The 13,804-nt window shown below is 37.8% G+C and overlaps 1 protein-coding gene across 1 annotated transcript in view; it reads left to right on the forward strand.

Annotated features, from left to right (window-relative positions):
* The window catches only part of SYCP1 (synaptonemal complex protein 1), a 64,698-nt gene that overhangs the window by 35,973 nt on the left and 14,921 nt on the right, over positions 1 to 13,804 (forward strand). Inside the window, exons 16-22 of the mRNA XM_029913816.1 lie at positions 1,624 to 1,727; positions 4,486 to 4,594; positions 4,882 to 4,948; positions 6,874 to 6,959; positions 9,643 to 9,705; positions 10,793 to 10,855; positions 12,933 to 13,049. Coding sequence (XP_029769676.1) covers positions 1,624 to 1,727; positions 4,486 to 4,594; positions 4,882 to 4,948; positions 6,874 to 6,959; positions 9,643 to 9,705; positions 10,793 to 10,855; positions 12,933 to 13,049 — 609 coding nt within the window. The remainder of the gene's footprint in view (positions 1 to 1,623; positions 1,728 to 4,485; positions 4,595 to 4,881; positions 4,949 to 6,873; positions 6,960 to 9,642; positions 9,706 to 10,792; positions 10,856 to 12,932; positions 13,050 to 13,804) is intronic.

Here is a 13,804-nt window from a genome sequence, read left to right on the forward strand (position 1 = left end):
AGACCAGTGGATCTGGCAATGGTTAAAATGTCTAGCAATCCATAGGTATTCCAAGTTCTGGTGGTCTGTCAGGACTTCGAGCAGGAACTGGGCTACTTCTAGAGGTGTCATCATTCCTTGAAAGCTGCCTTAATAACCAATAGCCCCTTATCCCAAATATCATAATTTTTTCCCCACCAGGGTTAGCTTCTGAGAATAAAAGGTACAGGGGCGGAGTTGGTTGCAGGTGCCCATGTATTGAGATAGTATTGCACCCGTGGCAAAATTTGAGGCATCCGCCTCAATCGTAAATGGTTTAGTAGGATCTGCATGAATTGGTGCTGAGGTGAATGCCGATTTTAGTTGATCAAAAGCCAACTGAGCTGCTGTCGACGAGGTAAACCAGGCCACTGTTCGTAGGATCACCATTTTGGGTGCAACCAGTGTTAGAGAATCCTTTAATAAATTGCCTGAAGAGATTGGTGAACCCCAGGAATCATTGCATACATCCTTGGATATGGCCCAGTCGGATATTGCTGCCACGGGTGAGACAATAAATCCCAAGAATTCCATTGTATCCTTATCAAACTCACATTGCTCTTGATTTGCGTAGAGGTCTGGCAGAGTCTCTCCAAGACAATGCACATGTGATGATCATGGAGATCCTGACTTTCGGAGAAAATGAGGATGTCATCTAGAAAAATGACAACAAATTGGTCCAGCATGTCCCTGAAAATGTCATTAAAGAAATGCTGGAAGGTTGCAGGGAATGTTGCACAATGCAAAACAGCATGATCAGATGCTTGAAATGGCCAGCCCTGGTATGGAATGTAGTCTCCTACCCAGATCCTTACCAGGTTGTAAGCTCTGCAGAGGTCCAACTTTCCGAAAACCTTGCCAGAGCAGTCTTTCAAACAGCTCATTTATGAAAGGGGTACCAGTTTTCAGAGAGTGATCTTGTTCAGAGCATGTTAGTCCACACAGTTGGAAGATTCCTGACATTATCTAAATAGGACTCCCAGTAGCCTCAACCAAGCAAATGTTTGAGAGTCACCAAGAGTAGAATCCATGTGGCCAGTCTCTCAGAGAAGAAAGAATGGTAACTTACCCTACAGTAACTGCGTTTCTTTGACATGTATTGTCCACATGGATTCTATGACCTGCCCTCCTTTCCCACTATTATGGAGTTCTGTTTCTCTGGGATTCTGTATTGGTGATGGAATGGAGGGATGGGTGGGTGTGCTCTGCCCTCCTCTTTGTAGCACATCCCTTGCATATACATCTTAATAACATATTATGTATTCCTCACTGAAGGCGCTATCCTGAATTCCTTGTACTCCCAAACTTCCATTGGATTTGTGAGGAGTGCATGTGCCCACCCATGCACCCAAACAAAACACTTATAGCCTGGTTACTCAGGCTATGCGCTAGGGAGAGGATTGGCCTAGTGTGTATCTATGAAATGTTTTAATACAAACATTTAATATCTCATAGTAGTCCATATAATGCTATATAAATATAATCTGGCTAACAGATATCCATAGGTTTATTTATTATGAAGTTTTGGGTTGTCTGTTTCTTTGCAGCAGTATTCAGAAACTATATATTATAAATGCATAAGCATTTGTGACTTTTTTTCTGCAGAAAGAAGTACATGATTTGGAAGTACGGTTAACTGGTGCCATTGAAAATGAGCAGAATTGTTTAAAACAGATTACAGCACTGAATGCAGAGCTTGAAAAAGAGATGTATGACTTTATTTTTAATTACATTAACTTTAAAGTTGTTGCTCCTTTTAATGTATATTTAAAATCTGTGATTTGTTTTCTTATGAAAAATGTAACATTTATTTTGTTACATACTAATTGCAAAAGGGTACAATGTATCTCTCACTTCACACTTGTCTCTGCTGTCTCTCCCTCTTATTGGTACCAGAGCACAAAGGGGGGGAAGCGTTAGGTATGGAAAGGGATTGTCTTCAGGAAGAACCATAGAAAACTGCTTAAACTGTAACAAATGTCAATTTTGAAGTTTGTAAAAAATAAATCAAGGTGCAACTGTTGCTGATACCTCAATTCCCCCCCCCCTTCTGGTCCTCAGAGTATTTTTCAGTAATGTAAAAGCTGAATAGACTGCCACCCTCCTCTTCCCCCCCACAACAGTGTTACTATATTTATCTGTGCATTTTAAAATTAGATTAATACTAGTATTCGTATTTATAGCTGGAGACCCACTTTAGACAATCTGAGAGATTATTAGTATTTATATTATGACTGAGGCCCCAGTCAGGATCAGGGCTCCACAAGCTGTGCACTGTAGAAATATCTAGAAGAATCCATAGTGACAGGCAACGATTTTATAGTCTTATTTCGAATCATAGAAATGGAGGACTGGAAGGAACCTAGATAGGTCATCTAGTCCAGTCCACTGCACTGAGGCAGGACTAAGTATTTTCTAGACCATCCGTGACAGGTGTTTGTCTAACCTGTTCTTAAAAAAACACCAGTGACTGAGATTCCACAACATCCCTACATAATTTGTTCCAATGCTTAACTACCCTTACAATTAGGAAATTTTTCCTAATGTCTAACCTATCAAGCAACCATTTATTTAAATATTTTTTGATGTTTTCTACATTTTCAAATATATTGATTTCACTTACAACACAATACAAAGTGTACAGTGCTCACTTAATATTTTTGATTACAAATATTTTTCAATTCACCTCATACAAGCACTGTGGTACAATCTCTTTATTATGAAAGTGCAACTTACAAATGTAAATATTTTTTGTTACATAAATGCACTCAAAAACAAAACAATGTAAAACTTTAGACCCTACAAGTCCACTCAGTCCTACTTCTTGTTCAGCCAATCGCTAAGACAAACAAGTTTGTTTACATTTACAGGAGATAATGCTGCCCACTTCTTATTTACAATGTCACCAGAAAGTGAGAATGGGCTTTCGCATGGCACTTTTGTAGCTGGCATTGCAAGGTATTTACACGCCAGATATGCTAAGCATTTGTGTACCCCTTCATGCTTTGGCCACCATTCCAGAGGGCATGCTGATGACGCTTGTTAAAAAATAATGCGTTAATTAAATTTGTGACAAGTCCTTGGGGGAGTATTATATGTCTCCTGCTCTGTTTAACCTGCATTCTGCCATATATTTCATGTTATAACAGTCTGGGATGATGACTCAGCACATGTTCGTTTTAAGAAAACTTTCACTGCAAATATGACAAAATGCAAAGGAGGTACCAATGTGAAATTTCTAAAGATAGCTACAGCACTCGACCCAAGGTTTATGAATCTGAAGTACCTCCCAAAATGAGAGGGACAAGGTGTGGAGCATGCTTTCAGAAGTCTTAGAAGAGCAAAGCTCCGATGCGGAAACTACAGAACCTGAACCACCAAAAAAGAAAATCAACCTTCTGCTGATGGCATCTGACTCCGATTATGAAAATGAACATGCATCGGTCTTCACTGCTTTGGATCATTATCGAGCAGAACCTATTATCAGCATGGATGCATGTTCTCTGGGATGGTGGTTGAAGCATGATGGGACATACGAATCTTTAGCGTCTCTGGCACATAAATATCTTGCAATGCTGGCTACAACAGTGCCATGCGAACATCTGTTCTCACTTTCAGGTGATATTTTAAACAAGAAGCGGGCGGCATTATCTCCTGCAAATGTAAACGAACTTGTTTGTCTGAGCAATTAGCTGAACAAGAAGTTGGGCTGAGTGGACATGTGGGCTCTAAAGTTTTACATTGTTTTATTTTTGAATGCAGTTTTTTTGTACATAATTCTGCATTTGTAAGTTCAACTTTCATGATAAAGAGATTGCACTACAGTACTTGTATTAGGTGAATTGAAAGACTATTTCTTTCTTTTTTTTTTTTTACAGTGCAAATACTTGTAGTCAAAAATAAATGTAAAGTGAGTAGTGTACACTCTGTATTCTGTTGTAATTGAAATCAGCATATTTGAAAATGTAGAAAACACCCAAAAATATTTAAATAAATGATTGCTTGATAGCTGTACTGCAAATACATCTCAGAACGATGTTCACTTTTTAAGACAAGATGTATTAAGTGTATGTAACAAATGGTGGGAGGAGGATAAAGATAACAGCAATAAAAACATATGGTTACATAATCTAGCTGTGTACATAAGTTGGTAGTTCAAAGTCATTTTAAATGTATAGATTAGGTAGATATATCAGCGTGCTAAGCAGTTAGTAGAATCAGGGCCTGAGCGCACAGAGATTTGCATTCTGTACAGTCACTGACAAATAATTGTACTCTAAGGCAAATCTGCCACCTGTTAATCCAGTCAGCGTGCAGGGATTTACATAACCAAAAACTAACTCTACAGTGGTGAGTCAACAATTTTTCAGTTAGCCTGTATTCAAGGAGCTTTGTCATGGTCTGATCTGAAAGGGAATTTGAGAATACAAATAAATTATTCCTCTTGTCTCCCAATTATTTTAATAGGCTGCAGAATGAGGAACTAAATATGAATTGCAATAAGCTTTTATTAGAAAAAGAACAAATAGCACAAAAGAAAAGTGATACTGTCACAGAGCTCAAGAAACTACAAGAAGTTCATAAGGCAAGTTGAGAAGTAAACTTACCTTCTTTTGGAAGACACTTCTTACTTACAATATGCTTTATCACATTTTATTTTATATCGAAATATGACACATGACCATTTTCATGATATTAATTAATTTTGAAACAACACAATTTTTGCATTTTAAAATACACATGGTGAAATTCACCCTATGTAGAGGACCAGATGAAAGTGTATGCACTTCTTTGTGCTGTCTGTCACTGCACGGATTGAATTTCACTCAAAATAAATAATTGATTGCATGCATCTTTGTTTAGGATAACAGAAAGAAAGAAGAAAAGACTAAGAAGCTAATAGAAAACCTTGAAGAAACAAACAGCCAGCTAAGGGAAGAAAAAACAAATATATAAGTAGCATATTCTCAGAAAAAGTCTTGATTCCTTTACCATTAGATTTTGGTGTTATTCTTTTTTATGTATAAATGTATGTAGGCATTGGCTTCTATGACTTCAGATTAATATATTTGTTTTCAAGCTGTATCTTAATGAAATAGGTCTTACTCTCTCTGTGGTGATTTTTGGGGCACCCAGGACTGAGAGTCACCTTGTTACCCTCCTTCCTGAAGAGGAGGAGGTAACAAAGGAGAGTCTTGCCTGTGATGGCTGGGTGGCCTGTCAGCCATGCAAGCACCCGGCTGCAGGCTCTGCCAGGCCCTTTCAGGTGTGCATGAATTCCTCTGGCGCATTTCCCTGTGATATCCAGTCCCTGACTCTGATTACTCACAGAAATTCCAGATCCTCTGCTCCCAAAGGAGTAGCATACCCCAGTTTACCAGTTTTACCTTAAACCCTCCTCCTGTATAAGATACAGCATTGTAATAAAACTAAATAAGGTCTACTTAAGAAAGGATAGCGATTCTACTAGAAATAAGAGTACTGGAAACAGATGGTTACAACTAAATCATAAAACACTAACCTAGGTCTACACTTGTTAATATTTACTTTTCCTATCTAATAAAGTAGGTCGTGTTTCCCCCCCTCTCCCCTCCAAAGTTCAGTATGTTGCAGAGCTGGCTGGCTTCAAAGGAACATGGCTCCAATTTTTCGTGAGATCAAGCACCGTCCTCAAGATGTCTTCTCAGTGAAAGAATACCAAGTGCCTTTCCCCTTCTGTGTTATACTGAAACAGTCTTTTGTCTTCATTCATAGACAGGGTGATTCTCTGTCTGTTGTAATGTTCCTTTTTTTTTTTACCTCCAAGTGGTTTTGATTGTTTGTGATTGTGTCTGATGGTTTTCCATTGAAAGTCTTGGGATGAAGCAAGGCTAGATTATTGAGCCCTGCATTACATCACTGGCTAACCAGGACAGAATGACAACTCCAACCTCCTCAAATGAGCCATTGTGGAGACATATTATCCTCTGGTGATGAACTTCTGCTTCAAGTCCATAAAGCATACTGTCCATACAGTTCATTAAATATTACCCACACATTCATCTTGTAATGCTCGAGTCTTGATAAGTCATGAGCTTTCTATAGGTACCTTATGTGTTACTTTTGGGTAAATATCCTGCAAGATGTGTGGTCTAGTGAGCTTGTCAGGTTTGAGGTGAGAATTGTTTGCAAAGAACAGGGGACCCTTTGTTTGTGTCACATTCTCATTTACATTAAGACTACTCTGTCAGTGTACAGAGCCATGAAACTGCTATGACAATAATTTACACCCACTTTGTTAGTTATGTTCTTTTTGTAATTGCTGCACAGTTTATACCAAGAACTATACTGCATCATTCATTTTCATCTAAGACAGAAGTTTGGGTTTTCAGTTTTCTGAGAAAAACCCTTTAATTGTAGAGGAAATTTAAAGAAAATAGCATATACAAAGTTATTAGTTAAATGTGGAAAAAATGAGACATAACTATTATGGAGAAGAGGATTCCTATTAAATTTTACCATCTGAAATGATGTATATTTTGACAAGTCTCATTGTTAATCTGCCTTTCATAATATGGATTTAGATATTATGGAGATAGATGCATTAAAATAATGTAGATAGAAAGATAAACTTATTGGATGCCTAGGACTTTCTAGGTCTGTGAAAAATAAGTACAGCTCAGAAGTGAAAGTCTGGGCCACTGCCCTGTACCTTTTAGGGACATCTTCAAAGATTGGCATAAACCACCCTTAATATTAGCTATAAAGGAAGCTGCTTTTCTCGCCTTGAGCTAAGCTGTGATTTTTTTTTTAGCAGCTGTGAAAGAAATCTTCAGTTTTAAATTAATTATATACTAATACTTATTAATTTGGCATTTAGAAATGACTTGGAGTCTCTGAAGGAGAAGATGAAAAAGAAAGATGAAGAGGCTAAAACTAAACTGGATGAAAGTGAAGAAAATGTATGGGATATATACAATGCTACATCTTATTATGAAAAGCTATAGCAGTAAATGTCTGAGCCAAAAAAGGTATCCTTAGGAAACAGATGTAGGAGAGTAGGAAATAATAGCTGTGTAGGAAGGGGCTGGCTGTGATGCTTTCCATGAGTACCCAGGGTTGTGAGGCTTCTATCTACCCCTTAGAGTGAGGAAGTCTTGACTGTGCCTGTTGGGGATCAGCTCCCTGACTGCACTGGCCTCTGACAATGCAAACACTACCTTCCAGGCCTCCTCAGGCCTTGCACTCCCTCTGCAGGTTAGTGATAGGAACACACCAACCCCAACACTGCCCAGCCCGTTCCACATTCACAGAACTCAGCTGTGCTACTCAAAAAGGAATAATACACACCAACTTATAGTTTTAATTCAGGATCACCAGTCCACTTAATATACAGCACTTAGATATATTTATAGTGAAAACAAGAATAAGTTTATTATCAAACAACAGAGATTTAAATGATACAAAATCAGAATATTGGAAACAAATGGTTGCAGAGAAAACCAAATCATAACATGCATTCTAGAGCTTACACTTTGTTGTCAGATGTTCGGCTGCGTGCATGTGTTCTTTCTGCATGCTGCTCTGGCTTTGGCCAGATAGCCAATACAGCAGGCTCTAATCGAACTGACCAATAAACACAAGACTTGGTTTAGTAGCAAAGGCACCCGGCCAGGTTTATTGCCAACAAAGCACAGTGCTAATGCCCTTGCTCAATGGTTACAGGTACACTAACACGTATGCCTGTGACAATGGACCAGCTCAGTCAGTGGCGGGACTTTCCACTGCCCCCTAGGCCAGACAAAGGGTTAAAGCGAGGTATCCCAACATTTATAGACTAAGACAAACAACCTAGGGTAAACAACTTATCCATCACCTTACATGTTTCATGACATGTTTATTATCTCCCCTTGTACTTTTTCCTGATGTTTCAGACAAAATATCACTATTCATTACTTTTGTCAAACCATTTTATCATGTGCTGGGTTGGGGTGTTCTTGTACTGGCCTGCTGGAATGTGTTTACATATTCAGTGTGTTTTAGCAATGGTAGCAATACTGGTGCCGAGTTCGTGTACCGGACACTGACTTCCAGGCAAGCATCTGCTTTTGACAGGGTTTAACTGTTGCTCACAGCATAACTTTTTCTGACTTTGGTTGAGACCTCAGGCCTTGAACTAGGCCTATGCTTCAGGCTCTCTCTTTCTACTACACACTTAACTACAGGACATTCCTCTGTCTCCTATAGGATAACTTACCCAAAGTCCTTTCCCTAGCATTTTCAACCAGGACCTTTCATACAATCAAGCTTGCTGGCACCTTGTCTTCACAGATTGAAGGATGCCAGAATGTCTCTGCATCACCAGCTGTACCAGACTATCCCTTTGATCTTCACCTCAAAACAGGGGTGTCCCCTAGCTGTTTACGTCTTACTGTTCATTTCATTCTGAAGTCTCCACAAGCTCTTTGTTAGCATTTGACTCAGTATATTAATAGATTTATATTGTAAGACCTGCAATACACAGTGATCCATCAGGGAAAAATGTCTCCCACTTCCTGTCTGTAGAAGTTTGTCTCAAGGCACTGTACCTTTGAATGATCTGCCTTTAACTACAAGGCCTAGAGAATGTAATTTTCATCATGCATAACACCTCCCATGTTTTCCATATGTATGTCTCTGAATGATTATAATGACCAATGTGACCCATGGTTGTCTGGGGATTAGATGAGATTTTAATACTAGTATGTCTGGTGTGGAGGATTTTTATTTTCTTATTATTGTTTTCTGGTGCATAGAGATATATCTTGGAGCATGCCAAACAGTCTCTTTTGAAGTTTTACTGTGAAATTAAATTAGATAAAGATACCCAGAACAAGGGATGGTTGCTTGTTTGTTCTGTAAATATAAATAAGTAGCAGAAGAAAACTAGCTGCATATTTTGGGGCAATTTGTGGTAAAATTTCTAATAATAATTTAGCCAGATTTTAAAATAATGTATTTCAGACTAGAAACATTGGAAGTGAAATTTCAAGAAAGGAAAAGCAACTGAAGATGCTAGAAAATAAGGTATGAGAGTATACTATTATACTATGAACTAGAGAGAACTTCAAAAATTCTTTTCAGTTTTAAAGCATTAGCTGCAGTATTTCATACACAATTTGTGAACAGAAAAGAGGTGATTATGGTTCCCTACTACACATTTTTGCTCTGCTCTAATTACAGCTTTTGATGGGCTGTCCTACTACAGTTTTACTTAGCTAGCAGTAGACTATCAAAACCATTACAGTTTTAGTGCTCTAAATCCTGATTCAGCAAAACACTTAAGCTTGTATTTATGTCCCACTGAAATCGGTGGGATTTATGCATGTGATTATAGTTTAACACATGCTTAAATGTTGTACTAAATGGAGAGAGTTGAGCATGTGCTTAAGTGTTTTTACTGAGTTGTGGCCAAGAATAGTTCCAATGAGCATCAGTGAGGTTAATCACATTATTGAAGTTGAGTATGCTTAAATGCCTTACTGAATTGGGACCTATGCAAAGACAAATGCAATTGTTCTTAAAATATCAATCAAATAAATTAACAAATTCTAAAAAATAAATTATTTTGCAATGATTCATTGTTTGAAATCTCTCTGTTTTTAGTTTAACAATTTAAAGAAACAGGTTGAAAATAAAACCAAATACAACGAAGAACTGCAGCAAGAGGTATGTAGACTTTTTAAAAGTTACAGGAACATGGAATACATAGAAATCCAACTGCATGTGTGTAGAGCAATACTGTTCAGTTTCTGGTAGGATTTTAAATAGATGAGGAGTCTTTGCAAATGTCTATGAGATTACATAACTGGTTCGCTTTTCTATGATAGTCTTAATTCAAGTCAAATCTAAAGAAAGTTTTGTCTTTACAATGGTTCTTTTTAATTGTAAAACTTGGCCTACTTTAGTGAAAAGTAATTGTAGAAAGAGTATATTTATAATGAATTCTGATTATTTTGTATTTGATACAAAGTGTCATCAGTATACTTTAAATAAATACTTGAGTTATGTCAATTATCCATCAGTAAGAGAAGAAAAATCTGAGCTCAGATTGTCCTCTCTTGTTAAAAGCCATGGGAGTAGACTTTTTGTGAGGAAATCTCATTGAAGATTTTTTCACAGAGTTTCCCCCATCTCACCCTACAAGGGGGCAGAGTTGTCTCCTTGTAGAAAAGCCATCCAGAAACTTGGGCCATCTGCTTGGAGCCTCTGTATCACTGCATCAGGTCTGGCCCTCTGGAGATTCCTTTGTAGTGCAGCCTGGGGCTGTATTAATTTTTTCATGGAAGTTCCACAAGCAGGAGGCAGAGATGTTCTGCATCCTGCTTTTTCCTCCTTTCTTCCACCCATATCGCGCACATGAACCTTGAACCATGTGGAGAGTTTTCCACAGTGTCCACAAAGGATAAAAAAGAGTTATTGAGGTACTTGAGCTCTCCTTCCACAGGGAGGACTTTTCCATGCACAAATCTTAGGGGGCCTGATATGGGACGTGGATTGTAAAAAATTTTTAAAAAAGGGAGAGGGTACTGGGATCAATCTTTAGCCCCAATTCTGACTGTTGTGTGCTGGTGAGGCAGTTCACAGTATGCAGAAAACGGCTGTAAATGGGCAGCTGAAGTCTACCCTGCCTCAATTTGCCCTGTGTGTTTTACTAATTTTAGCTGCTGAAGCAGCAAAGCAATTCTCCAGTATGTTAATAAAAGAATGTAAATGTTTAAATGCATCCCTTTAGTCTTTATTTTGGTTTTAACAGAATAAAGTGTTGAAAAAGAAAATTGCAGCAGAAAGCAAGCAATCCAGTATTTATGAAGGGAAGGTAGGTGTATACTAAATATTTCTTGTAAAAGTGAAAGACAAGTAGTTGAAGAACATGAGTCTGTCCTTCAGTCCCACTGAAGTCAATGAGATTACTTATGTGTTTAAAAATTAAGCAAGTTTAATTGTTTTGCTGGATTGGGGCCAAAATGTTCAGCATCTTGTTGTATCAAGCTATGATATATTGGAGACTGTCAGCTCCCCATTGAAATCATTAGGAATTGAAGTTTCTCAGAATCTTACAGGAGATGCTCTGCACCTCACTGAATCAAACCTTTAATAAGAAATTTGTGAAATTGTATCCACTGTTTCTAGGACAAGATTTCAAGGGTAGTCAGACTTCTAGTGCTGCAAGCACCCATGCACGTATTATCTTTTTGGATCAGTTAATACTTTGAATTAGAAGTTGGCCCGGCTTGCAATATTCAGATATAGCATTCCAGTACTACAATATCTGTGACCAGATAAGAACCTTTATGGATAGATAAGCACATTTTTATTTAGATTTTAGTTTGGCTCATTGCAGAGATACAGGTCAGCAACAAAATTCAAATCCAAATAGGAGTTTGGGAGTTCAGAATCTCTCTTTACTTTTAATTTGGTCAGTTTCAGTTTTCCTGAAAAATAAAGTTATCCAGGGCTTGCTTCTTTATCATTCAGATCAAGGAAGTTGTCCCATTGACTTGACTAGGAGCAGGGTTAAACCACAAATGATTTGTTCATAAATGAGCATTTTCTGTGTGCTTTGTAGTTGGTCAGGTCAGCCAGACCTGAAGAGGAACTCTATGTAGCTCAAAAGCTTGTCTCTTTCACCAGCAGAAGTTGGTCCAATAAAAGATGTTACCTCCCCCACCTTATCTCTCTAATATCTGGAACCAACATGGCTACAACAACAATTTTAAAAATACATTTACATACTTTGACAGCAATATAACATTATTTGTGCTTTACTAAAATGAACAAAATAATATAAATGGTTTGTTTCTCCTTCTGAACTTCTTTTCTCTAGCATCTACTGAAAGTAGCACAAGACATTTCTCTCTAGCCTAATTATTCATATGCATATTAGCTGGTTATATGTAATTTGTGTGATAATTTATTTCTGTCATAATATATGAGCTTTTGTTTAAATATTCTAAGTACTTAATTTTGAATAAACTAATTTTACTAGGGTGCACCCTTTTAATTCATGTCATGGTTTCACTGAAGTCAGTTCCCAGTCAAACATGCAAATTGTTGGCCTCTTCCAGGCATCTTGCCAGCAAAATCAGCAGTTCAAAAGAATGTTTTAACAAGTACAGTTCCTTTCATAGAGGTTTTTATTAATAATAATAAAAACTTACTAAGACTAATGGGCCAGGAAAATTCCCTGTTCTTCAATCAATTCTATTATAAATGGAAATTATAAAAAAAAAAACACAGGACTAGTTCATTGACTGTGGCCGAAGACTACGCAGTACTGCTTAGGATGAGGATTGAAAAGGTGGCATGGGAGTCTAACTGTTGCACAGCCTTGCTTTGCATAGCTAATCCCCTCCCCCCCAAGAACAGGAAGAGTACAAGAATGGAAGATTATTCTGTGGCTGCACAGCTCTGGGAGGAAGTCATACTGCCAGTGGATGAGTGTCCAGGGAATAGCAAGCATGGTCTTATTTCCTTGTGAATTTTAGGACATCATGTACACTTTGGGGGGCCCTGTCCTCTCAAGTAATCAGAAACCTCGCCCTCTGTAGGGGATGATGTCTTGGAGACAGTATTAGTTGAAACTCATTAAGTTCCACTTTTCCTTTTTCATATGTTTTTCAATTGGAGGGGGTGATTTAATTGAAATTGTTGTTGCTATTTTCCCAGTAATTAGGAAAAAAATGTGAAAGGCCATAGCTCAGATCCTTGTTTAAAAAAATTTGAATCTTGAATAGAAGGTAAACTGTCCCAGTACAGAAGTTGATCCAATAAAAGATATTACCTCACTCATTTTGTATCTCCAGTACAGGGTAGGTAATAACCGCTTAAATGAATCAACATATATTAAAATTTACTCCTGAATGGTTAATTAAATGATTTTGTCTTGTTAAAAGGTGAATACATTACAACTAGAGCTCGAAAATGTAAATAGGCAACATAAGGAAACAATTGACAGCTACCAAAAAGAAATTGAGGCAAAAAACATAACAGAAGAAAAACTTCTTGAAAAGGTAAGAATTACTAAAATTGACTGTTTCTTTGGATTCATTTGAGTAATTTGATAATTTATCCAATGTTTAATGTGTTTTGTAAAGTTATTTAGGGCTGATCCTGAACTCCCTCCACATATTATTGTCCTGTGGACACCCGTGACCATAAGGGGAAGCTGTCTATATACAATTTATGACTTCTGTGTGAGATCATGAATTGTATGTGAAACTCCAACCCTCAATTTGTAGTAAGTCAGTCAAGGGCTGGGAGAAGTTACAGATCAAACAAAATAAGTTATTAATGTGAATGAATCCCATTCAAATGGGACCATTTTTTGGACAATGTGATGGCTGAAGCCTTGGAGAAACAGTTTTCTCTAACTTCTCTGCAAGGGGGTTTGAAAAGTGGAAAATTCCCAAAGAGCAAAACAAAGTACCAAGATGTTAGTGCTAGTTTTTAAAAACACAGAATCTGGGAGGGTAGGGTCAGACAGATGAAGAAAACCTGGTGCAGGAGAGAGGAACAAAGACACAGTGTTTTGGAAGGAGAGAGGACTTTCTTGACTTTGGGGGACCTGTCAAGGTCAAAGGAAACCAGCATGAGGAAAGAGAGAGAGACTCCATGATTTGGAGGAGAAACTACAGGCAGCAGGAGGGGGCTCCTGGACACCCTAGAGGACTCTTACCAAATCCCAGAAAACACTCAGGAGGAAACTGAAACAGGTGAGGAAACTGAGACAGGGAATAGCATATAGATGTGTTTTATTTTGCATGAT

This window comes from Terrapene carolina, unplaced genomic scaffold, assembly GCF_002925995.2.
Source record: "Terrapene carolina triunguis isolate 2854851 unplaced genomic scaffold, T_m_triunguis-2.0 Scaffold926, whole genome shotgun sequence".
NCBI lineage: Eukaryota > Metazoa > Chordata > Testudines > Emydidae > Terrapene > Terrapene triunguis.